Raw genomic sequence first — 27616 nt, forward strand, 5'->3', positions numbered from 1 at the left:
TAAATACCATAGTGGCACTATCTTTTCTGGCACAGCAGACAAGTTCCAGAAACAATCTACCAGTATTCGTATGCTTTGTTGACTATTCAGCAGCCTTCGATGGAGTAAATCGAAGCAAGCTATGGAACAAACTGAACAGCTAGAAGATTCCAGGTAATCTGAAACAATCTGCCATTATTTGCATGCTTTGTTGACTATTCAGCAGCCTTCGATGGAGTAAATCGAAGCAAGCTATGGAACAAACTGAACAGCTAGAAGATTCCAGGTAACCTCCTGAAGGCAATAATTTCATTGTATATAACACCTGGGTGAGAATCAAACTGGCAGGGGACACAGCTACATACAAACGCTCCATAGACTGAGGCCTAAAGCAGGGCTGCGTTATGTGCCAACTCTTTTCAATATATACACAGGCCGACCCGCAGAAAGCCCTTCAAGGTGCAACTTTGCAAACCCCGTAAATTGGACAGCAACGACTACACGTGCTCCACTATGCTGATGATCTGGTGATTTTCGATCACACAAGAGTTGGGTTGCAAAGAGGTTTGAACACACTTAACGTCTTTAATGAGGTAATGAACTTGTGGCGAACCCTAGTAAAACCAAAGTCGTGGTCTTTGGGCATCACCCGAAAAAAGTTCTCCTAAAGTGGAGGTTGAGCAGTAAGAATATAGTGACTGAAAGAGATTACCACAACCCAGGAGCATGGTTAAATGATAAATGAATGACAACCATGCTCCAGTCAAAGACAAAATACAAGCCACTATCTATGCATTGTGCAAACTACAGGGAAAACTACAGAGCCCAACCTAGGTACAGATAAGGAAAGTGACAAAATCTAAACTGCTTGCATTAGCTGGGTATGCATCACAAACATTCCCAGGGAAGATGGAAAAGATAATGGAAAAAGCTCAGTGCAACAAAAGGCTCTTTGGACTCCCTAAATACACACATAACAGCCTGATTCAGCTTGAGTTTGGCCTGGGCAACATAAATACGAATGCAGGAGCAGTCTGGTAAAATACTGGTTCAAGACACTAAAAGCCAAGAAGGGATCCTAAAAGGAGGTGCTGAAAACAATATTTGAAGGGTGGGTCAAACCCATGGCAGACATATTGTTGTGATGCTTTGGCAGAGTTGGATCTATCTACAGCGAGTTGGCTCCAAGAGGAAGTAAGCTACGGAGCAAACAAGAAGGCTTTAACAACCAAATCATCCAGTTATCAAGGATGACATGGCCAGATTCAAGGATATTGGAGTCTTGTTGGGCCCAATAAAATCATATAAGACAAATTACATTAAGCCATATCTGAATAAAGCCTTAGGAAAGAAATGCCTGAAAGAGATCCAATGGACGCGTATAGTGTTGTTGCCAATAAAGGAATTGGAACCTGGGTGGAAATCCCGATTGAAGATGGTCAGAAGCAGGATTTGCAATTATAGATCAGAATCTATGGAACATCTAATGTGCTGCTGTCCCGCCTAACTCCAAAACTGCGGAACTTGCTAAAACCAATGTTCATAAGGTATGGGGTTAGAACATGCACAGATGCAGTTGCTTTGCTCCTGATCTACACAGTGCCTTCGGATCAGGCTACATTTTGCAAATTCATGAGTATTGCTCGATGGGACCTAAATGGAACAAAATCAGATGCAAACTGCGCTGCTGAAACTGATGAAATCTAGACCATGACACGCGGGACATGTTTGATAAAGACTGGTCAGTGAAAGGAATGGAGGCCGCAGAACACAACTGGAAACAGCAAGCAGGAAAATAACTCCAAGGTGCTCCATAATCAAATGCATGGGCTGAACAACCTAATCTAGCATTGAGACACCTTGAAACCGCTTCTATGTCTCACAACAAAAGTAAGGAACATCGCCAGCAAAGTGGCGTTTGACCATTAGAGTCTTCCCTCAGAAGCTGGGGTACGGGGGGCCTTGGTACGTAGCATGGCGTCCTTTCTGCACAACGTCATTGTTTACGAAAAGTGCGTGGGCAGTTTTTAATTGTAATTTTAAGTCATGTATTTTTGCACAAAGTTATTGTTCACAAAAAGCGTGATGCCCGCTTTTAAACCGTCTTTATATGTTATTGAGGTGAGAGTTGCAATGATTTTAATTATGCAATAAAATTATTCATTCATTCCTTCATATGTTCATAATTAGAAGAGATTGGTATTATGATGTACTGTACCCTTGAATACAAAGAGATATGAAAAATCTTACTTATGCTACTTGTTTACTTGACCCTTACTACAACCCATTTATGACTCTGGATGCCTGTCGCACGGGTCTAAAGATCTAGTACTATGACTTACAAAAACGTGATAAAAGGCACGCACGAGGGTGCAGTGTTTAGGGTGCCTTGACAATTTGGTACTGCACCTGCATGCCATTCACCATGCATCCTGCAGTGAACACGGTATACCTTTTGATCCTATAAAGAGATTTTTTTTTATACAGTACTTTATATCAAACTTTTACCGTATCTAAGTGCTATAAATACCAGGTGTACCTGTTACTCAATTTAAAAATAACTCAGTTTACCAACCCCTGAACGATTCGAGTCTAAACTGAGTTTGCGGAAGTCCTAACTCAAGGCCTCAAAATCACAGCATGTGCCAGGCTAACACTTAACTCAATCAGCTATCTTACCAGACAGAACAACATTTACAGCTAAAACATGCTTGGCACGGTCGGATGGGTGAAACCACTACTCTGGAATTTTTCCCTAAGAGCTACCGGCTACGGGGCTGTATGAAATGTCATGGGTAACCATGCTCAATTCTAGTTGTTACTCCCGCACTGCTGGCCTGGGAACAAAACATGTTGCCAGGGCTGGTTTGGTGTCCAGCCCAGAAGTGATGTCAGGGAGATGTATCACTATTCACCGGTTCTTTTATTACCTGCATGTAAGACTGCTGACACCGTTGAACAAGCTGGTGGAACGCAGGGGTGCGTAGGTGGTTGTGTACATGGGCTGGGTTGAGTCTCTGTAGTGCCTCCATGATAATCTCCTGAAGCACAAATGGACTCAGCACTCCCTTTGCTGCTCCTACACAGAATTGATGAACATAGTTGACACCTGGAAGGAGAACAGAGAAAGAAAACACAAGCTACTTCGTCAAGTAAGCATAATGGCACACCCTCAGAATCACAGATTTCTTAGATCACAACAAAATATAATAATTCCTTCACTAATTGGAGAGAGCTTTGTACTTGAAACCAAATCATATATGAAAAGCTATAGTCAACAAGCAGAAACAAAGTAAAGAAATCTTCATGATTGTACCTTTTTTTATATTGTGTTATGTAATGGCTTACTTGGCCCTGGTAAGGAGCTATACGAATGCCATCTTTAGACCTAGAAGCAGAGTAAAATTGTGTATACAATATCTATGTGCTTACTTGCACCTGCTGATGCATTATCACTCGTTTTCGTTTTGCTTAAACATCTACTAATGAATATTAATATATTTATATATAAAGTGTGATTTTATTTTAAGTTTGACCAGTTAGTGATTCTCATGCTATAGTTAACCATACTAAAGTGTGTTCACGTTAAGTGAGCCATAGTTATTGTAGGCCTCAGTTGAACATCTCTTTCAAACATTTACAATGTGCATCTTTGCTGTTTTGATTCTCTCACTGTTTCTCTTATTCTAGGAGCTGAATCACAGTAGTTTGAATATGTTCATTGTTTTTAAATTGTTTAGCTTCCCTGGGAGCTGTTATTGTTGCAAGTTGCACTGTAACCGAATAATTGATTTCTTGCACCTGTGCCCGTGCCGGTGTTCTGAGAACCATTGTATCCCCATGAGTGGCTGCCCCCCTACGTCACGGGGTGCAGATTTAGACATATTGAGAGACAAAGGGGCAGAGAGCGCCTGCGGGGTCCTTGTGCCGTCCGCGTTCACAGCCTCGAGCCGCCAGCAGCCCGAGGCGGTGTACGAGGCCGAGTGTTGTATTGTAAGTGCAGTTATAAAACGTATTGTAAGAGCATATATTAAACACTGGCCAGCCCTTTATTTTAACTCCAATTATAAAACGCTTACCGCCCCTGACGAAGCGCTTTAGGCGGGGCAGTGCTGCTCCGGGAACCCAAGGCCAGTTCATTGTTTATTGCCTCCAGAGCAGCACTGCCCCGCCTAAAGCGCCTCGTCAGGGACAGTAAGCGTTTTATAATTGGAGTTAAAATACAGGGCTGGCGACTCCAACCTTATGAACGCGGTCGGCACAAGAACCCCGCGGGTGCTTTCTGCCCGAGACACGAGCCATGTCTCAACAGAGCATGCGCAAATGGCAAATGTTAGGGGGTACATGGAATGATGGTGGGCGTGATGGCACGTCATCGGCACGTCATCATGCCGCAATGTGCACATGCGTGCGCTTGCGCAAAGCAGGCTTGTCCACTGCCTCACGGGGGACAGCGGATCATAGAACACCGGCCTGTTATGTACCATCCTGTTGAGGAGGGGCGTGGCTAGCAACGTATTCCGGGCCCTGGATAAAAATCCGAAAAAATACTCCACGATACCGGCCATCCCGATTCCTTGATTGGGCACCAGATTGCTGTTGATACTGGAGCGAACACAGGAGTCCGGTGTCAGCCTAAAGTGAGACTAGGGTGACCAACTGGCATGGGTGCAAATTCAGGACAGTAAGTGTAAAAATTCAGGACAAAGGATCAAAATTCAGGACAGAAGGTTAAAATTCAGGACAAAAATTATGGACAAAAGGTACGTTTTACTGACACATCAGTGGAAGTCGCACAATATTACATGAGTAAATAGACAACCAACACAAGTACAAGTCAAAATAAGTTTATATAGGTTGAGATAACCTTGAACTGCATCTATTGTGTGTGAGTGGAAATTAGGCACCTGCGATTGTATATTCCCTCCCAAAAAAATGAAAAAAAGATCAAAAGCTGAAGGCTTTGCAGATCTTACACACCCCCTCATCCACTATTGGAGCAAAAGAAATAAATAAAGGACAATTTGATTTGTACCATTATCACTGCTTGTGTGACAGTTTCAGAGGTTAACAGTGGCTGAAACTGGGTAACACGCGCCAAAATGAAACTTCCAACTCCCCAGAGCTTGGCCCCTGGTGATGTGACAGGAGCCCATAAACAAAATCAGTTTGCTATGCCCTGGGCTCTGGCAGGAGTAGCCCCAGCAAATGCTGTCACTGAGCAGAGGGCCCATTATCATTCATTATGTGATAATTAGGCCAACATACAGAATGATAATGGTTGATAGCAGTCTGTGCCACGTCGCGGAGGGCTTCTTCAGGCCACTGCTCACAGCAGGAGCGCAAGCTGGTCCCTGCTGTGAGAGTTACAGATCTCCCAGGCTGCTTGCAGGGGGACAGCTCGCTTCAATGTCTGGAATTAGGTACAAAAGGCGTCCGTGAAAGAATTTCTCACGGACAACGGACAAGAGTCCCAAATAGCGGACAATACGTGAAATTTACGGACGTTTGGTCACCTTAGTTACAACCTCCCCCAGATTCCTGTGTGTGAGGAGTACAGTCCTGTAGTTACAAACTCCGCCCTGAGGCTCATGTGTGTGAGGAGTACAGACCTGTAGTTACAACCTCCCCCAGGCTCCTGTGTGTGAAGAGTACAGTCCTGTAGTTACAAACTCCCCCAGGCTCCAGTGTGTGAGGAGTACAGTCCTGTAGTTACACGCTCTGCCCTAAGGCTCCTGTGTGTGAGGAGTACAAACCTGTAGTTACAACCCCCTCCCTAGGCTCCTGTGTGTGAAGAGTACAGACCTGTAGTTACAAACTCCCCCAGGCTCCTTTGTGTGAGGAGTACAGTCCTGTAGTTACAAACTCCCCCAGGCTCCTGTGTGTGAAGAGTACAGTCCTGTAGTTACAACCTGCCCCTAGGCTCCTGTGTGTGAAGAGTACAGACCTGTAGTTACAAACTCCCCCAGGCTCCTTTGTGTGAGGAGTACAGTCCTGTAGTTACAAACTCCCCTAGGCTCCTGTGTGTGAAGAGTACAGTCCTGTAGTTACAACCTCCCCCAGGCTCCTGTGTGTGAAGAGTACAGTCCTGTAGTTAAAAGCTCCGCCCGAGGCTGCTGTGTGTGAGGAGTACAGTCCTGTAGTTACAACTTCCCCCAGACACCTGTGTGTGAAGAGTACAGTCCTGTAGTTACAACCTCCCCCAGACTCCTGTGTGTGAAGAGTACATTCCTGTAGTTACAACCTCCCCCAGACTCCTGTGTGTGAAGAGTACAGTCCTGTAGTTACAAGCTCCCCCAGGCTCCTGTGTGTAAGGATTAAAGTCCTGTAGTTACAAACTCCCCCAGGATCCTGTGTGTGAAGAGTACAGTCCTGTAGTTATAACCTCCCCCAGACTCCTGTGTGTGAAGAGTACAGTCAAGTTTCAAGTTTTCAAGTTTATTTGTTTATGGTAACGGAACTCAAGTGAGGTCCACATAATAATTCAGTAAAAAACAACAAGATGTTTTAAAAAATTACATGATATTAAACTATCAATATAACGGTAAAAAACTTTTAAAGAAATGAAACAATTTAAAGCAAAACATTTCATTCGGAGGATTAAGCATTGCTTCAATAAAATCAGAGGCAGTAAGGATACCCATTTGAAGACACATAGGTCTTAAGCATTTACGTCTAAATCCCATAAGTACCGGACAGACAAAAATGACATGATACATATCCTGGGAATTGGAATTACAAAAATTACAAATGTCGGAACAACCGTACCATTTGGACAAGAGACAGTTCAAAGGGAGTAAATTATGCCTTAACAAAAGAGTAAATCGCCTAACTCCATGAGGGAGATTCTAGAATATGTATGGCTGAGGTTTTTTTATTTGACAAAAGTTACCGGTAGAGAACCTTCCTCTCTTCACTTTACTTGCCCCTCTATCTACTCTATAACCCAACTCCCAGGAAGCAGACTTTAAAACTAACTTTAATTGGGCCGCAGATAATGAAAAAAGATCTTGTTCATCTAACTGCAATAATGTAACAGCCTGTCGGAAATTCCTTACAGTTGAAGAATAAGCATTAAAGGTACCCAACAGCTCATTTTTTATGAGATGCCTCAGCGTACCCGGCATTCCTCCAGCAATGTTAAAAACCCAACGCACCACACTCGCAACTGCCTGAGCCCAGGAACTACGCAAACCGAATTCCTGTCTCAGAGAAGACGTAGAATTCGCAGTATTTACAGAGGTAAGGTTGCGTAATATTTTTCCTTCAGTGGAATCCAAAAAATTCCAACATGTCATATCTACTATTTCTAGTCCATAAATAAGGGATGCTGGGATTTTTGCGCGGAATACCTCGAGCAATATGGAGAAATGCCTTCTACCTGTCGCCTTGTAAAGAGAAATAAGACCTTGAGCAAGAGCTTTCCTGCTATTATTCTCAGTATGAGCTTTGTCACTTAGACTACTCGTGACAATCTTTCCAAGGAAAGGATAGGATTTGACTACTTCTAGTCTTTCGCCCCCAACAGACCAGTGGTAATTGTCATATTTGGATTTTTTCCTTCCCCGGAAGCACATTATTTTGCTTTTTAAAATATTTATTTTTAAAAAATGGGCCTCAGCGTAGGAGTTCAGTGCTTGTAGGCGGCCATTCAAACCTTTTGGGGTAAGGTCCAAAATTAAAATATCATCCGCGTACATTAGGCACACTATTGGGGTTCCCCCTAGAACTGAAGCAATACCATTACTAGATGATAATAAAGCCTGAGGGAGGTCAGCTATATATAAAGAGAACAACAGAGGAGCCAATAAGCAGCCCTGTTTAAGAGTACAGTCCTGTAGTTACAATGTCCCCCCAGGCTCCTGTGTGTGAGGAATACAGTCTTGTCAGTCAGTCAGTCAGTCAAGTAATCTTTATTTCGGTCATAGACCATAAAAGATACATAGTAGCCATTCATAACATTGCTAAAAAAACACAAGCAAATACCAATAAATATACATAAAAATATAAATACATAAAAACTGTACAGCATTGGGAATACATGAATTAACAATTCATAATAGGTTTCTACAGGCTAAAAACATTTTCTACAAAACACGTCTTCTCCTGCATCAATAGCATCAATAGAGCGTGAGACGGTGAATACAACAGGGGTGGAAGTATTACTCTTAAATATTCTTAGGGCCTCTTTATGATATCTAAATCCCTAATTTTTGCAAAGTTGGATTAGCCAATGTTGCCGTATATTTTTATATGTAGGACAGAAAAAAAAACATGGGACTCAGACTCTTCTTTGGCCCCACACGCTGGACATTCAACTAATTTGTTCGGGGACCATTTGTGGGAGAAGATCCTAAGCAGGAGTGTACCATATCTAAATTGTAAATAGTATTTCCTCGCTGAAGTACAGTCCTGTAGTTACAAGCTCCGCCCGAGGCTCCTGTGTATGAGGAGTACAGTCCTGCAGGTGCAACCTCCCCCAGGCTCCTGTGTTTGAGGAATACAGTCCTGTAGTTACAAGCTCCGCCCGAGGCTCCTGTGTATGAGGAGTACAGTCCTGCAGGTGCAACCTCCCCCCAGGCTCCTGTGTGTGAGGAATACAGTCCTGTAGTTACAACCTCCCCCCAGGCTCCTGTGTGTGAGGGATACAGTCATGTAGTTACAAACTCACCCGAGATTCCTGTGTGTAAAGAGTACAGTCCTGTAGTTACAACCTCCCCCCAGGCTCCTGTGTGTATGGATTAAAGCCCTGTAGTTACAACCTCCCCTGAGGCTCCTGTGTGTGAGGAATACAGTCCCGTATTTGCAAGCTCCCCCCCAGGCTCCTGTGTGTGAGGAATACAGCCCTGTAGTTACAACCTCCCCCGAGGCTCCTGTGTGTAAGGATTAAAGTCCTGTAGTTACAACCTCCCCCCAGGCTCCTGTATGTAAGGATGAAAGTCCTGTAGTTATAACAACCATAGATTAGGGGTCCAAGGGAAAGGATTTAGAGACCCACGAGGTGAAGATTTCCCAATTTCATAATACACACACTAAGTCACCTCGAGTCTTCAAATACGCGGAGATTGACCGCGATGCACTTCTTGTGGAGATTGTGAAACTGATCTAATTCAGAAAAGTAAAACGGATATAGATGTGCGGATTAAAAAATTGGAGGAAACAATAATAGAGCGGAAGGTATTCAAATTTGCTCGAGACAGAAATGACTATGCCACAGGTAGAATATTTACGTTTTCAAGGAAATATGACAACTACAAACGTAAGGCAATGATTGGCACCAGTAAACAAAAAAATGTGAATCAACCAGGAGGTGAAGGTGCAACATACTCCACTCACGATCAATCCGACACAATATCTATTAATTCATTGACATCCAATGATTCCGAAGAAAATCAAACAACAGCACCACCGGGATTAGCTAGTTTGGCTAACTTCTCTCTAATTGATGAGTTAAATTTTGTAAACGAGGACCGGCGATACTCCCTGCACTCCCGCAATCCTCCATCAAAGCCGGCAACTCCAGCAGTCAACACCGGCGCGCAAGGAAACGCAAACACAAGCAAAAATACCTTGCAAGAAAAAGCGAAAAGGAACTGGAGAAAATAGCAGACAACATGGAAAACACAGTGGTAAATTTAACTGATACTATTCTTACCAAGGCAGAGGAACAATTATTGTCGCTAGGTTTAACTTTTTGTCCCAGTAATAGGTTTTCCTATAATCAAACAAGCATTGATGTTTTTAAGTTAATCAGAAAAATCAAATTGATCAAGTATTTTAAATTGAACTCTACACGCAAAAAATCACAAATTGAACCAGCAAATACGGAAAGTTCAGCATCAATGCGTGTGGGTGATTCAAGTGGACTTCAAAACCTATACGATTTGGCATATGAGGATGATTCTCAACCGGGCCCCACAGTGAGTCAAATTCTCGCTGTAAATTCACCTGCTCCCAGTCCTTTTAAACCAAAATCGACTTTCCTTCCCCTTATGGCTAGGGATGCAGTGGACGTATTCAGTGACAGGGTGGTTACCGAGCTTAAGAATTTAAATTGGAAAGTTCTGAGCAAAACTAGACACACGAATTACATCAATAGCCAATACCTTCAGTTGGTCAGAAAACTACAAAATAACCGTGATGTCATAGTCAAAAACTCAGACAAAGGAGGCAATACGGTACTTTGGGCACATTCCGATTATTTAATTGAGGCCAATTGACATCTTTCTGATTTGTCTTGTTATGCTTTGTCTACCCAACATGAAATGTTTAACAGCGATGTAATCACTCGGAAAAAGCTACTTAACTGGCATAAATCAGGTTTACTTTCAAAAGAAGAATTTAGGTTTCTGCATGTGGAACACCCCATTGTCCCTTTTTTGTATTTTCTTCCTAAAATTCACAAGCTGGTATCCCCTGTGCCTGGTCGTCCCATCATCTCTGCCATAGGTAGTATCAATGAAAAGATATCCAAATATGTAGACTATTTTCTTCAACCCCACAGGATTTATTTACCATCCTATCTAAAACATACAACTGATTTTTTGAATAAGGTAAAACATGTGCAATGGCATTCTAACTATCTATTTTTGATAATGGACATTGAGTCATTATACACTTCGATTAATCATTTACAAGGGATGCATGTCACAAAATATTATCTAAACAAGCGTGATATTCTGTTTCGAGGACATAACACTAAGTTGATGGAAATGATTAGAATTTGTCTAATGTCCAACTATTTCAAATTCCAGAGCAACATTTACCAGCAGTTGCGTGGGGTGGCAATGGGTTCGTGCTTCTCCCCCAGCTATTCATGTTTGCATGTTGGCTGGTGGGAGGAGCGCGTTCTCAGAGTCACACACGCCAGGTGGTTGCCATATATTTTCCATTACTGGCGTTATATTGATGATATGTGTATTATCTGGAAAGGCACTGAAGCGGAGGCTATGTCGTTTGTTAATGAAATCAATATCAACGACCTAAATTTAAAATTCACTGCAACTATTAACAAGGAGATGGCAGAATTTTTGGATGTCCAGCTATATGTGGATAATGACAATTTGAAAACTAAACTTGTCCGTAAATCCACCGCAGGCAATTCCATACTCCACGCTCAAAGTGCTCATCCCATACACACCATCAATAGCATCCCCTATGGGGAATTAATTTGAATATGTCAAATTTGCAGCGATGAGGCAATTGCTAATGCCTGTCTAGATTCCTCTATACAGAGATTTCTTAATAGGGGGTATTCCAAGAGAGTTTTGGAACAGGCCCTAGAAGGAGGTTTAAAGCACAGAAAATTAGGAAATATACACTATGTCTCAGTAAAATGCCAAAACTGTGCAGAAAATGTTGGTTTTCTGACAACATTCTGCCTGTTCATGAAAGCTGGTAAGATGGTGATTTCAGCGCCGCAAACCCTTTGTGGATGCCATTTGAAGGGTAAATACCAAGACGCTTTCTTCTGCAGCACTTTTCCCCCATTTTTCTTTAAAAAACAAAAAAAAATTACCTGTATTTAAGCTAATTTCTTGGTCCCTTCCAGGGGAATAAACAAACCCTGGGTACCTTTAGGTCCCCAGGATGTTGGGGGGAAAAAGGATGCAGATTTGGCATGGATACCTCATATGGACAAAATATTATGGGGGCCTAAGCACAAACGACCCCAAATAGCTGGGAGCTTGCCTGAGACCAAGATGGCCGCGTAAAGAGCGAACTCTGTACTGCCATCGCACAATCCGTCAAAAATCTTGCATTTGGGCTGAATGCATTGGGCCGTAACGCTGACCGGAGGAAGAGAAACAAGTGCTCTGCCAAAAAATCCAACCGCTAACCCCTGGGCTGAGTGGTGGCGAGGCTAACAGGTGCTGCGGAGGAGGCCCGGGCCCAGCCTACTGACACGGTGGAGCCCCTGGGGCGAGCGGCATACCCTGGGGCTGGAGGCCGCACATTGAGGTGCCCTGCGGGAGGCTGCAGCAATAACAAATGCGGGGAGGAGTGACTACTTTGCCGCGAGAGCTGCCTACCAACATTCATTACAGAGCGGCTGGCGAGTGCTGAGCGGCAGGCCCGAAACTGGCTTGAGGATGAAGCATAGGCCTTAAGGTGAGCAGCGCTCCCTGCGGCAAGCGGTTGAGGTCCGGGGTGCCCGCGCGACCGACTCCCAGTAAAGACACCCTTGTCACAGTACTGCGCATCTCGCGAAGGAACACACGGACCCCGTGGTACAGGCGCGGCCCGTGGAACTAGCAGTGCCAAGGCAAGAGGCGCAATAACAGTGGCTGGGACCGACTGGAGCGAAGAACGCACCTTTGCCCGAGCGGGAGTATTGTAGTGACAGCGGACAGCTCGGGGCTCTGCGGGCGCCTGCCTCTACCTGGATATCACCTTTTGTGGCGAGAGCTGGTGATCCTGCTGGCTAGTGGCGGCTTTGGGGTGCGAAAGCACAGTGGGAGGTGAGTGAAGCCGTCGGCCCCTGACTCGAGGAGGGTGAAGTGGCTTTACTGCACAGACCTGACTGCGCTGTGTGGCAGCCACGAAGAGTGAGTAGCAGTGGGGCCTGGACACCTGGTGACCACACCAGGACATAGCCTATTCGAAACCACCAGCAACTAGAGCTGCGCAGACAACTTGGCACACACTGAGAGGGGAGCTGCGAGGTAGGCAATCCCCTGGCCCCAGATTGCAGAACATCTGAAAGGTTTGTAAGCACCGGAACGACTGATTTAAAAGAGATTTAAAGGCAAAAATTGAGACACGTCTGATTGTCTGCCCAGATCTGCACGACGGGTGAGAGGCATTACTGTCTGCCTGGCAAAATATAGCGCATAGCGCAATAGCATCTGAAGCTACAGACATCCTGGCATGGCGGACACCACAGTCTCATCAGACACCCACTGGACCTGCGTGGCGGGAGACACACAGGGGCAGCGTGCGTACAGATGGCCTGGACAAACTCTTCTGCTGGAGCGGAATGAAGCTGCGAATGTGGGCAAGGTGGATAAAACCCAGCCTAAAATCAACTTTGAACAGCGCAGGCAGAGGCTTAGAGATTCAAGACCTGAACAAGCAGCAGCTTTGCAAATAGAAATGGCGGAGCCAGCTGAGGAAGATCTATGCACAATACTAGCAGCCGTACAGAAGAGTCTGGCCACCATTGATAGTAAAATAAATTCATTGGCGTATTGGATAGATCGCATGACGGAGCGTATCGACAAGCAAGGCGAGCGGATCGACATGATGGAGAGGAGAGTGACGGAAGTAGAAGAAGCCCAAACAGAGATGCACTCAGAGGAAAGACAGATAGAGAAGTTGCTGATTAACCTGCAGGATAAGGCAGAAGATTTGGAGGCCCGGTATCAGAGAAGCAATATATGGATCACAGGTCTCCCGGAATCCACCAGTATGGGCAACATGGAAAAATATGTGGAAGAACTACTGGTATTGCTGATAGGCCGGGAGTCCTTCCCGCCGATGATTGTGGTGGAGCGCGCCAATCGATCACTTGGCACGAGACCACCGCGGGAGCCCCGCCGCGACCCATTATAGCCAAATTGTTGAACTATAGAGACTGCGACGCAGCACTGAGTGTTGCTAGAGAGAAGCGAAGTCTCCATCATGAAGGTTCCACAATCTCGCTATTTCCTGACTTCACTATGCGGGTGCAAGAAGCAAGAAAACAGTTTGCGCCCCTAAAGAGGCAACAGAGAGAGCAGAACCTGGACTATGCAATGCTTACCCAGCACTTCTCAGAGTGAAAAGTCAAGGCAATTCCAGGATATTTACGGACCCCAAGCTGCTGCAGAAAGCCCTCAGAGAATGGTCAAGGAATGATGCAGGATGAAAAGACTCAGATGCTGGTGAAGGCGCACACGGAGGTAGCCTGGAAGAGCAAGATTAAGTGGATTGCTGTGCTTAGAGGCCACTAAGGTTTGAGACTTCTTTGCTGGGGGACATACACATGACTCTTACCCTGCAGAGCTCGAGAAAATGAGTGATTAGTCAGAATAGTGCTGGCATGTCTTCACTGAATATGTGGGGGGTACGTTAGACACCACAGAACACGGCCTTTGTAGCCAAACTAATCAAGCTCCTCAAGATGGAAGTACTACAGGCATGACATCAGATAGGATGCTCAGGTGCACGATATCTGCTAGATGATACACAGCAGACGGCTAGTCTATAAGAGATTAGTTAGGGGGTGCAGGAAACATCCGCCCAGGAGTGTGATACACAACACGGCGGAATGCCGGAACAGTTTCTTATGGACATCGCAATATGTGATTTACCTTACGTATTCTTGGAGAAGGGGGGGGGGGGGGACTGGACTGTGCAAAGTTGGGGAGAGCACAGCGTGGGTGGGGGGAGTGTTCAGAGTTTCAACTTATTGTTAGACTTTATTGCTGGCAGACTTAAAACATGCATGCGTAGTAAATTGGACACTAATGGAGGGCTAGACATCCATACATTTCTTATATTTCACACTACATTAATGGAGAAAACCAACCCCAATGCAGTCCCATTCCGATAAAGTGAATATGCTGACATGGAATGTTAGAGACCTCAATGATCATAGGAAGCTGCGGAAAGTATTTCATTATCTTAATCAACACGGGATAGATATCGTGCTCCTGCAGGAGACGCATCTGCCCACTAACAGTGAAATGTTGACAAGCAGGTTTCCGCAGGGCAAACTACACACGGTAGGATCCACCTCCCATGCACGGGGAGTTATTATATGGGCGAGCCGAAAATCCGGGATGACACTGGAGGCTCTGGAAACTGATTCGGAGGGCAGATTTGTAATTTATCGGTGCCAAAGGAAGGGGCTGGACATAGTCATACTGAATATATATGGACCCAATTATGACAACCCGCAGTTCTATTTCGACTTGGTGGAGAGAATGGGCAGATATGACACTTTGAGGAGGAGACTTTAACTATGTTGGACCCGACCCTTGACAGATCAGGAGGTCCGCCTCGACGTCCCTCAGCGGCTGCCAGAGCCATCCTAGAAGTAACAGTGCAGCTAGATTAATGTGATGTATGGAGGGCGAGGTCACACGGACAGGGGGGGATAAACCCATTACTCAGCATACCATGACTTGCACATCAGAATCGCTGGCTCTCTTCAAGGGTGCTATATAATCAGATCCGTACTTGTGAGATACTTTTGCGAACTTACTCAAATCACTCCCCGATACAACTAGTTGTTGACTGCCCACTAAAGATGATTCCCCCTTTTATCTGGAGGTTCCCACCTTACTCGCTGCTTGACGAGGGCTTTAAAGCAGGGACAGCGGAAGCCATTGACAGTTTCTTCGGCATAAACATAGGATCACAAGACAAATTTACAACAGTATGGGACACATTTAAGATGTACATACGGGGGATCATGATGGCCAAGTACTCAGGGGTCCTTCGGTCTCTTAGAAAAATTTTAGCAGAATTGGAGGACCGACTGAAATGGCTAGAACGCGAACTTGTGGTGGGAGCAGATGGCGGGGCCGAGGAGGAATCAAACTAGTATTACAGAAATATCATGACACAGCAAATAGAGAAGCCAAACACTTAGGGAAGTATGCCACTGCCCGTATTCATGACGAGGGAGAAAGACCGAGTTCGGTACTTGCCTCATTATTAAAGAATAGAAGAGAAAGGAAGGGAGTGACAGAAGTATATTCGGAGGAAGGAGAGGCGCTCACTGATCTGACCAAGATAGCTAATAGATTTCAACAATATTACTCAATGCTATACAGTTCTAAGGCAGTAGCAGGAGATTCAGAAATCCTGGACTACCTGGAGTACATTAAGCTACCATGGTTGACGGACTCGTACAGAGAATATCTGATGAAGCCGTTAGACGGGGACGAAATTAAGGCATCATTGGCGGGTACAAGGACATGGAACGCCCCAGGCATAGATGGATTGACTGTCTATTTTTACAAGGAGTTTGCGGACCTACTGACACCGCATTTAATAACTTTATTTGAGGAAATGAGCGAAGACGGATGGATGTCCTCCTCGATAAGGGAAGCCCTGATATTGACTATACTGAAACCTGGCAAACCCTCAGCGGAGTGCTCCTCATACCGTACGCTCTCTTTATTAAATTTAGATACTAAGATAAATGTCAAAATATTAGCACACCGACTGGTGCTTTGATCCCGCAGCTGGTAGCGCCCGAGCGAGCTGGCTTCATACTGGGGCGCAACCTGGCATACAATGTGAGAACAGTATTTGGTGTCTATACAACATACTAGGCAGGAACCAAAAGCAGTAACAGTCTTTCTGGATATGAAAAAAGCATTCGACTCAGTGGAATGGGTATTTATGAAGCAAGTGTTGCTACGGATGCGACTGGGCAAAATGTTTTTACAGATGATGGGAGTTAGTATAACTCACCTACAGCTAGAATCAGACTTGGTGACCAGGTCACTGGCCTCATTGCGATATCTAGCGGCACCGTCAGGGATGCCCACTCTCTCCGTCGTTATATGCTTTGGTGGCGGAGTCACTGGCCTGCGCTCTCCGCAAATGCCATTTTCAGAAGGGAATTTGCTTCCCGGATTATAACTTAATCATATCTACGTATGCTGATGATACCTTATTGTATATAAGAGATCCAGAGGAAAACATGTCGCCTGTACTCCGAGAAGTGGTTAAATATGGGGAGTTGTCCGGACTTAAGGTTAATTGGCCTAAATCCATCATATTTCTGCTTACCCCTGCAGCTCAGGCCGTTGAACCTAAATACCCCTTACAATGGACGACTGAGCCATTACGATACCTTGGAGTGAAGATACATACAGATTCGGAAGTAGTCTTTCGAGAAAACTATGGGAGGGCAGTAAGTAAGCTAGAAGAAGACATAGTACATTGACATTGCCTGCCCTTATCTCTTGCGGGGCCAGTAACACTTATGAAGATAGTCATTCTCCCTAGATTCCTGTTCTTGTGTACAAACAACCCACAGGTCATACCTAAATCCTTTTTTAAAACAACCACATCGCTCTTAGTAAACCTGGCATGGGCTGGAAATCATGAAAGGGTCCGCTGGAGCACACTCACATTACCGTACAGTATGGGTGGTCTAGGAGCTCCTGGCTTGGACTAGTATTACAGGGCGGCTCAAAGTTCTCACGCCCACTATCAGATGCACGAGATACCAGGGCTTCCCCATATACACATAGATAAGATGGTAGCAGCCCCCTCCCGTTGCCAGCTCTGCCGTTCGGTTGCGCATACCTGGCAGCAACTTCTTAACCTACAGGCGGGAGCCATACTATACTCCCCACTGACGCCAATAGCATGGTGCCTCTGGTTACCGCTATGCAGTGAAAAAGGAGTAGCACAGGCGCTTGAGTCTGTGAACATTAAAACAATAGGGGATATGTTCTTAGACGGCACATTAAGAGAGTGGTTGGACGTTGAAATGGGTGAACGGCAGAGCACAATGCTCACAAGATTCCACTATCACAGGATGAGACTGGCACTGAAAGACATACTAGGAGAAGACTTAGCTGAACTGCCCGACGTGACTGCCCTCACATACATTATAAAGTCAGACACAAATGTAAAAATAGTTTCTTATATATACAAGATCATGCAAGATTACTGGAAAAAACAGTACACCAAAGCCAGACTAGAATGGCAAGCAGATTTGGGGGAGACCCTGGACGACAATATGTGGAATTACTGCTGTGAAAACATGAAGAGAATCTCCTTAAATGGGCAACACCGATTAATACACTTTAAATTTCTAAGCAGGGTCACTACACACCGGAAGGACTCCACTTGTACAGGCTCCAGGAAACAGCTGACTATGACTGCTGCAGAGTAAGTCCAGCAGGGTTTTTTCACTTAGCCTGGCTGTGTCCAGGAATTGCACATTTCTCGGATTTGATATTTAAAGCTCTAGGAAACATTACATCCATGGCATGGACCCCAGACCCGCAGTTAGCGTTGTTAGGCTATTCTCAAAACCTACCAAAGACAGTGAGACATTTAGTGGATATGGGGTTACTCCTAGCTAGGCGCAAAGTAGCTAGTAGCTGGGCCCGCGGCCCAAATCCCACAATGGAGTGTTGGTCCAAAGACAAGGTATAATGCAATACGCAGACAGAACTTTACAGTGAATTACTACCTCCCATGCGATTGAGAATGCCACTAAAATAGCATACTTTGATCCAAACCTACAAACAGATATTGTTGTTCATGCCAGCCCCGTGGGGTTAGGTATCACACTTGCCTAGCACAACGTATATCCTAATGCACCAAGACACATTGCGGCTTATACTAGCAGGAGTTTGTCACCAACGGAATGTGCTTATTCACAACCTGAAAAAGAAGGCCTAGCTGTGGTGTGGGGTTGGGAGCATTTTCATGTGTTCCTGTATGGAAAGCATTTCACATTTGTCACCGACCACCAAGCACTGCTCACCATTTTTGGCAAACCTAAAGCCAATATGCCCCATCCCATTGAGAGGTGGGGCTGCGACTCCAGGAGTATGATTATACGATTGTACATCGACCAGGCAGAGATCAAAACCCTGCTCATGTGAACCAATACTGTGTCATGGCACCACTTCTAAAGAGGCTGATGCTTATGTTAACTTCATCATAAATTCCAGTATCAGTGGAACAAATCATTGCTGCCACCAGCACTGACAGAGATTTGCAAACAATAAAAGACATTATTACACAAGAATCTTGTAGAAAACATAATAAACCTCTTCACGATGACCTATAAAACCAGAATTTAAGAATTGTGTAGGAAAAACATTCAGTTACCCCAGTAGGCATCATATTATGAGGGTCGAAAATGTCATACCTGAGAGACAAAGACAACAAGTTATTGAACTTGTACATGAAAGACTTTGTGGAGTTATTGCTACTAAATAAGCCCTACAAGACTGGGTGTGGCTCCCTGGTCTTGATGTAAGAGTTGAATAGAAATTAAGGGCATGTCACATGTGCAAATGCTTCTCATCCAAAACAACCCCGCATCCATTAAACATGTCTGGTCTACTAAAGATGCAGGTGAGAAGATTGCAATTGAATTCCTTGGACCACTTGACAATGGACATCATCTACTAGTAATTGTTGATGAATGATGCAGTTTTCTCCTTGTAGGAGATCTGTTGTCAACTACTCACAACAGAGTCATTGAGAGATCAGAAAGTATTTTTGCAACATGGGGCGTTCTTCGATTTTGAAATCTGACAACGGCCCACCTTTGAACAGTTGAGAATTTAAAGATTTTCTCAGTCACCTAAATGTAAGGCATTAGAAAAGCACATTGCTGGCAACAGGCAAATGGTTTCGTCAAGCGATTTATGAGCACCCTCAAGAAGACCGTTCAGTGCGCCGTGCTGAAAAGGCTTGAACTCAAATCAGTTCTTAAATCTACTTTTCTTGCATAAAAGTAAACTCGCCCTTCTACTACAGGTGAAAGCCCTGCCACCTTAATGTTTGGGACAGCCAAGATAACCAAATTGCCACAATGGACCACTAAAAGATCTATTGACATTGATAAACTTTGCACTACTGATTCGTCTCAAAAACGCAAAATGAAGACCTATGCGGATAGACACCGCTGTGCTCGGAGCACTGTGTTTAAAGGAGGACGTCAAGTCATTATCAGGCAGAAATGGAAATGCAAGTCTGGATGCTCCTTTTGATGCTGACCCACTGAGGGTTGTAACTAGTAAAGAACACATGGTGACTTGCTCAATGTCCTTGAAAGTTCATCACCTGAGATTCTTCATATTTCAAACACCTGCCTCGAGGTTCATTGACTCTAGAGTCTAGACATTCAGAATGAGACCTTTCCATCTGGTATCAGAGGAGCCCAAAGACTGTACTTGTGTCTGTGTCACCTGTGCCTGCTGCAGATGCCTTTTTTTAAATGTATTGTATTGATTTTCTTTGAACAAACAACTTCTATGTCTCCTAAACCTTATTCAACAAGATCTCGAAGATCGATTCGAGCACCTTGATGGCTCATTGAGGAGTTATGTTGTATATATGCATTTTTTGTGTACTTGAATGGGAGGAGATGTAGTGTGATGTGTGTACGAGATTGCGGAACCCCTCTGATCTCTGGAGGACTTCGTAGAATAGGAACGTAAGTGATCGGGCTGTGGTTAAGTAAATTCATGATATAGTACGTTCAGTTAACGGCCACACTCTGAAGAATAAAGACATGTAATACCAAGCTCGGTGTGTGGCATGATCATTTAGATGTTCCCGGGCTGGGGAGGTCTCTACAGATTGCACTTGATTGGTGTAATTAATAAATGTGGTGGTTCTTTTTTTTAATGTGTATTTGTTGCTGTCATATACTTTACATTGCCCTTAAAAATAAAGTTGAAAAAATACAAAAACTGTCATAAGGTTCAATGTGTTAAAAATTTCTCCTTCACACACATCTTTGTTTCAGAACAATTTTGGCAATATTGTAGATATATTTGCTCACAACAAAAATTGATAAATTATAAATGTTTGCTAGAAACAAAAATTGTTGTGAAAAATTACTCGTGTACTTACTACCAAGCCAAAAAACTACAAAATTTCCAAAGTTCTTCTAAAAAAAACTCTGTGAATAAGGTATTTTCTTAATATGCTGTACCTTATGAATGCATTAATTACCACCAATTTGGTATTAACCTTTGTTTGTAAGCACTGGTGAAGAGGAACAGACTGCCCCCTGTCCCCGAAGCACGCGTCAGCTGTTTTCCTTCACTAGAAAATCAAAACAATTATTTTTTAATCCTTTTTTATCTTTGAGAGTTTGTTTTTAAAGAAAAAGGTTGTATTGAAGTTTTATGTAACAAGTTACATTTCAGAGCGGTGTACATTACAGTATTCATACATTGTTTGTATAGTATACATATATTTTTTGTGCAGTACATTGTCATTTTCGTATTTAAATCGAACATTAACAATGAACTTGTCACCTTCTAATTAGAGTATATAGTTACACAATCCTGCTTCCATATAGAACTTGACATGTTTTTAGCACACCTCCCCGTCAGTATTGAACTCCTTCCCACAGCCGGGAATGTATTATAGATCAATCTTCTGTTTGCCTGTTGGTGTGTAATAAATGGGAAACATCATTTACTACGAAGGCATTACCACTAATCACGTTTACCACGGGTTACTTACCACGCAAACGTCTTTTCAACGTGGGTGCCTTCCCCGACCGTCTTTACCACGCAAATACGTTCTGGCTGTGGGGGCGGGGGGGGGGGGGGTTTGGGGGGGAGGCGTGGTATTCCTTCCAGTCGTTCAGCGGGGGGTTGGGGGGGGGCGGGGGGGGGCGGCTGGGTGAGGGGCTGGGGGGGCTCCCCCACAAAAATAAACAAAGGAGCGGGTTAATTAAATTAAAAAAAAACGCACTTCAGTACCACTGAAGTAAAAGGAAAGAGCCTCCCCCAAAGACGTGCCGTGTACGTAAAAAAAAGCAGTCCTTTTTTAATTTTGGTAGACGTGTTTTGACGCTTGTTTCGATGGTGGATGGAAGTACGGGCTGCTGGTGAAAGACAGGAAGGTGTCAGGTAAGAAAATAATCTTTATCATTTGTGCTTAAAGGACGTTAAAATGCGTGGTATAATCCTTCGTTACAAATTCCAGCGTGGTAAAGCCACTTGCGAACTAAAATTCGCGTGGTAATGCCATGCGTGGAACTTGTAATCGTGGTAAAGTCATATATTCTTAATAAATATGACACATAGGGGGCCCAAAAGTCTTTTGGCCTTGATGCGTCAGGCAGTTCTTCTGTGTTTTACAGTAGGCTAAGTCACGTACCCATTCTGCCTGTTGTGGCACCCCAGCAGAGATATTTTACGATTGGCCAACAGCAGGAATAGGTGTGGCGCCGCGGCTAAGGCGACTGACTTCGGAATCTGTGGATCACGGTTCGATCCCTGGCACCGGCGGTAGATTAGTCCAGCACCCTGTGAGAGTGGGCAATAGCTTGCTTAATCTTCCGACGGCCCCCCAGCGCCTAGATACCCTTACGGGTGATTGTGTGCTTTACAAATGTGGATTGTTCTTATTATTATAATAGCTACGGACACAAATTTGCATTGGGCGTAGGTGAGTACTTAAGGAGGCCCAGTAAACAAACCTCTGGGGAACATCAAATTCTAATACCCACCATTTCGGTAATTGTCTGTCTGCTTTCAGCATGTCCTTATTGGGCTGCAGCAGGTCCATGCAAGGTGGAGAAAATCTGCCTCTCCTACCCCGCATCTTTTACATTTCAAGTCATGGCCTATCCCATATTTGTATAGCTGCTGGGGGGAGGGGGGGTGTATGGTATGCCTGCTGTGGGCATTTGAAGTGAATATTTCTAGATTGCAGTTTGAAGTGAGTTTATCTAGCAGCCAGCAGCATGAATGCCAATCCTCTGGCGTGATAGGTGTATCTAAGGTTGTGTTCCACTTTTCCCTGGCAGTATCGGTTTTGGCTTTGCTTTACTTCTGGGCTGTCTTATATAGCGTAGGTATCAGGTTTTTCCTGTCGGTGCTCACCAACATGGCCCGCAGCGGTGCTGCCTAGGGAAGCAGGGGTATAGTGTTTTCATCGCCAAACTCAATCTGTGATATACAAATTTCTGCATCAAGGTGCCGCTACGGTTACTAATGAACTCATCCAGCTAGATAAACTCGCCTGCAGGGAAAGAGTCTCCCAAGGTTAGGATACCCGCTTCTTGTGGTGTTGTCTGCCAGCTTATTCTAGGTTGCTTGCCTGCCCATGCGAGGGTTGTCATGCAGCACTGTAGTTTAAAAAAAAACTCTACCGTAAGGGGGATGGGGATGTTGACGAATAAACATAACATTTTTGGCAGGATGACCATCTTCATTATTGCCAGTCTGTCGGCAAGTGACAGTGGGAGCCTGATCCAGCGTGCTACTTTTTGGGTTTTTTAAAATCTTTTTATTATTTCAAAACACAAACAGGACATAAGAAGGGACCATCACAATTACAAAGGGCCCCACATTCCGCATTGATATCCGGCTCGACAAACATTCAGCAACGTATAAGCATATAATACCGGTTCCAAACTGGCGCTGTACTGTCCAGCCCTTCCAATCAACATAATGTCGCGTTTGAGCTCAAGGCTCAATATCCTCGATCAATGCCCTATGTGTGGCCCCCCTCAATGTCAATCAACTCCCAGCCCCCCCACCCCTGCCGCTGGCACTGTAATTTAAAGAAGAAGTGTTGTCAATGTACTACCCTTGTGTGTGACATGTTCATAGGTCATCGCATCCACTCTACAAAGAGTCATCATAACCTCCCATGTTTCAGGGACCTCCCTCTGCGCAATTCTCCCCAAGTACAGAAGAAGCCGCCTGTGCCGGTTCCTCCTCCACTGATGATCCGGATTCCGAGTCATTATCCACTTCCAGCATCCGGAGCTCCGTCACCAGGGCCTCCCATGCCAGCGCCGCCTCAAGCGCCCTATCACTATGGGATCTATGTGCTTGTTGCATTCTAATCAAACTCTCGCTGACCGCCCACATAAGTAGTGCTGCCTTCCATCTAACGAAGCTAGGGCCAGCTGTTGTTTTCCAGTGTGACGTTATTTCTCTTTTAGCCAGGTTGAGACCAAAGTCCATAAACTTGCTAGCTATCTTGTTTTTACTAGTGTGCGGGAACCAGTGCAATAGGTACGCCCCTTTATCCATGTCAACCTGCCGCACAGTTACCCCACAGAGTAACCTGGCTACCTCCTCCCAGTATGTGCCCAACTGAGGGCAGTCCCACAACATATGGTTCAGGTCCGCACCCTGAAACCGGCATCGGGGGCAGGCGGCAGTATTGATTCGAAGGTACTGATTGATTTTAGCTGGCGTGAGATATGCCCTATGCAAAACGAAGAATTGGATTAATTGGAACCTGGTGTTCCTGGTACTCTTCCATGCCCGTATAAGTATCTGTGACCAGGCCGCATCCGGGATAGCTTTGTCTAAGTCCGTCGCCCATTGCTCCAGCAATTTCTGTAACGGGTTAAGCCCGTCCCCTAACATTCGTTTATATTTTTATTTATTTATTTATGCATTTTTATATAGCGCAGACTTTACCCGAAGGCGTCAAACCGCTTCACATTAGGAACAGAAATGAAACATAATGAGAAACATTACAAAAGAGCAGATTACAAAAGCATACGTTACTTCCATAAGGTAATAGTGACAATTGTGAGCAAACAAAATACATGAGGTAGTAAAAATTGTGAGCAACCAAAAATACATGAGGTAGTAAAGGTAATAGTGACAATTGTGAGCAAACAAAATACTTGAGGTAGTAAAAATTGTGAGCAACCAAAAATAAATGAGGTAGTAAAGGTAATAGTGACAATTGTGAGCAAACAAAATACTTGAGGTAGTAAAAATTGTGAGCAACCAAAAATGTATGAGGTAGTCAAAAGTGCACAAGAGGAAAAGTGACAAGTGTGCAGTTATAAGAGAAAACAGAGTATAATTTGAGGTATAATACTGCAATAAGTGCTAGGCACAAGAACAAGCGTTACGTAGGCAAGGTGGCACTTGTGCAAGTATCAAAGGTAAAAACATGTGAGAGGTAGCAACCGTGTGTTACAAGGGCAAAGTGGTGTGTGCATGTTTAAAAGGGCACCGAACACAAGTACATGGAGAATACTGCAAAAAGGCAGACACTCCAACCACAGGAAAACACTGGGAAGGCACTTCCATGGTCATGGAAAGTAGAAAATATCAGTAGTGGGAAGTCTTCCTCCAAATAGCAAGAGGACGTGAATTACTTTTGGAGGTGTCTCTGGAGGAGGAGAACTTTGAGGTCCCTTTTGAAGGCCTGGGAGGAGGCGGTGGTCCGGAGCTGAGGCGGAAACGAGTTCCAGATTCTCACTGCGCTGCCTGAAAAGGATTGGGCCATTGTTCTTTCCTTCTTGAAAGTGGGAGGTTCAAGCAGTAGATTCTCCGCATTGCGTGAAGGTCTAGAGCCTCCAGAGAGTTTCAGTTTATTCGCCAGGTAGCGGGGAGAGGAGGAGTGCAAGGCTTTGTGGGTGATACAAGCGGTCTTGTAGATAGCTCTAGCCTCGAAGGGAAGCCAGTGGAGGGTGGATAACATCGGTGTGATGTGATCGCTTCTTTTGGCCCCATAAATGAAACGAGCTGCTGAATGGAAGACAGACTTAAGTGGGGACAGGTGAGATTTGGGGAGGCCAGTTAGAAGAGAATTGCAGTAGTCTAGTTTGGAGAGGACCAGCGATTGCACCAGGGTTATAAGGTCCTGCTCCGGGAAGAAGCGACGGATTCCCCAAAGAAGGCGCAGTTGGTAGCGAGCAGATTTTGCAATAGAATTGATGTGGGGGGTTAGATTGAGTTTTTTGTCTAGAATGACACCCAGGGATTTTGCGCTGTCGACAATGATGGGTTTATTGTTTAGTAGATTCATCTGATCCATCCATGATTGAACCGGGGGAGGAGAGAGTGAGGAGGAGAAGAGGAGGAATTCAGTTTTGGAGGGATTCAGAATCAATTGATGAGATGACATCCAGTTTTGAATGGAGTCAAGAGTAGATCTTAGGATGGAGAGATCATGAGTGGAGGCAACCTTGAGGTAGAGTTGAGTGTCATCTGCATAGAGATGATAGTGAATCCCGGATTTGCTTAGGAGGTTTCCCAGTGGTTCTAAGTAGAGATTGAACAATGTGGGTGCAAGTATAGAGCCTTGGGGAACACCTTGACCCACCGCCACAGGAGAAGAGAGACTGTTCGCTATTTTGATCATTTGAGATCTGTCAGAGAGGAAGGATGCAAACCATTTAAGCACAGTGCCCTCCATGCCCATTCTCTGTTGAAAAATATTGAGGAGGGTGTTGTGATTAACAGTGTCGAAGGCTGCGGAAAGGTCAAGGAGAATTAGCAGACAGGACCCCCCTGAGTCGAGTATCCTCAGCGCATCATCAACCACTTGCAGTAGGGCTGTTTCAGTGCTGCAGTTTTGGATGAAGCCGGACTGACAATTGTCAAGAAGATCATTGTCCTTGATATGACGAGTGAGTTGTTTGGCTACACATCTTTCCGTGATCTTCGCAAGAAAGGGAAGGTTAGTGATGGGGCGGAAGTTGTTGAGGTCATTCGCATCAGCAGTGGGCTTTTTCAGCAGAGGGGTGACCTGCCCAGTTTTGAAGGAGACAGGAAGGGAGCCTTGCCAGAGGGAGAGGTTGATCAGAGTGGTCCAATAGGAGAGGGAATGGGTATAGAAGTCAAAGGCAATGGCACTGGGGATAGGGTCAAGAGAATGGTTGGAGGGCTTTGTTTCGCGTATGCACTTGAGAAGGGCATCTTCAGATATGGGGTCAAAGCTCTGCCAAATGGCTAAGGATTTGCGCTCCTCTGGAGGTGTAGGATGAGCAACCTGATCCACAAGTGATTTCACCTTTCCATCGAAGAAAATAGCGAAATCCGCTGCTCTCTTTGTAGAAACCTCCACCTTGGAGGTTGGGGGAGAGCAGCTCGGAGTCTTGATGAGATCGAATAGTTTTTTGGGTCTATTTTTGGCGGAATCAAGGAGGGTTTTGAAGTGCGTCGCTTTCTCAAGGAAGATGTGCTTGTGGTATTTGGATCTTGCTGTGCGAAGCAAGGCTAAATTGTCAGTGGAAGGCAATTGCCTCCATTGCTTCTCCAGGAATCTTAGCTGCTTCCTTTCCTCATAAAGGGATTTGTTGAACCAAGGTGCTGAGGGAGTGGGCCTTATCCTTTTGCTTTTGAGTGGAGCGACGTTATTAATTTCAGCTGCAAGAACTGTGAGGCATTGGGAGGTGAGATCGTCAACAGCTATGTTCGGGTCTAGCCTTGGAAGTGATAGCAAAGCTGATTCACAGAGGGGACCGACATCAATGTTTTTGGCATCACGGAACCAGGAGATGGCCCTCTTGGGTTGGCCAAGAGTTATAGAGTGTGAAAGTTGAAGAGAGAATGGGATGAGGTGGTGGTCAGACCAATCTACATGAATAGGGGTAGTAGTAGAAAGCATGCCTGCTTTAGAAATAACAAGGTCCAAGATTGCGCCCTTAGAGTGGGTTGGTTCAGTGCAGTGTTGGATAAGATCATTTGCGGAGAGGAAGGTGGCCAGCGAGTTCGCAGAGGAGTCTTGCGGTGCGTCCCAGTGGAGATTGAAGTCACCCACGATGGTCTGATTGTCACTTTGAGAGTATTGGTCGCTGATGACGTCTTTGAGATCTTCTATAAACGAAGAGCTACTACTACGAGGCGTGCGGTAAATGATATGGAATCTGAGCGGTGAACGGTGTTGCAATTGAAGCTCAAGAGAAAGGCATTCAAAGGTGTGGGAGGAGCTGCTAGGAGACGCCTTAAGTTGGAGGGCGTTTCTGAAGATGACTGCAACACCTCCCCCGTGTTTTCGGTTCTGTCATTCCTAAATATGGAATAACCTGTGGGTAATAGGAGATCAAACATAGAGTGAGAGGTATCTTTGAACCAGGTCTCTGTGAGGAAGAGCATGTCAAGTTTGTGAAGGGTGATGGTGTCGGAGATTTCAAGTTTGTGTTTTACTGCAGATCTGCAGTTGTGAAGCATACAGCGCAGCTCTGTCAAGACTGTTTTGGTGACGGGGG

The 27616-nt window shown here is 44.8% G+C and overlaps 1 protein-coding gene across 1 annotated transcript in view; it reads right to left on the reverse strand.

Annotated features, from left to right (window-relative positions):
* The window catches only part of ZSWIM8 (zinc finger SWIM-type containing 8), a 2802584-nt gene that overhangs the window by 43881 nt on the left and 2731087 nt on the right, over positions 1-27616 (reverse strand). Inside the window, exon 25 of the mRNA XM_086922151.1 lies at positions 2910-3088. Within this exon, the coding sequence (XP_086778277.1) occupies positions 2910-3088 (179 nt within the window). The remainder of the gene's footprint in view (positions 1-2909; positions 3089-27616) is intronic.

Source organism: Lissotriton vulgaris, chromosome 5 (genome assembly GCF_964263255.1).
Source record: "Lissotriton vulgaris chromosome 5, aLisVul1.2, whole genome shotgun sequence".
NCBI lineage: Eukaryota > Metazoa > Chordata > Amphibia > Caudata > Salamandridae > Lissotriton > Lissotriton vulgaris.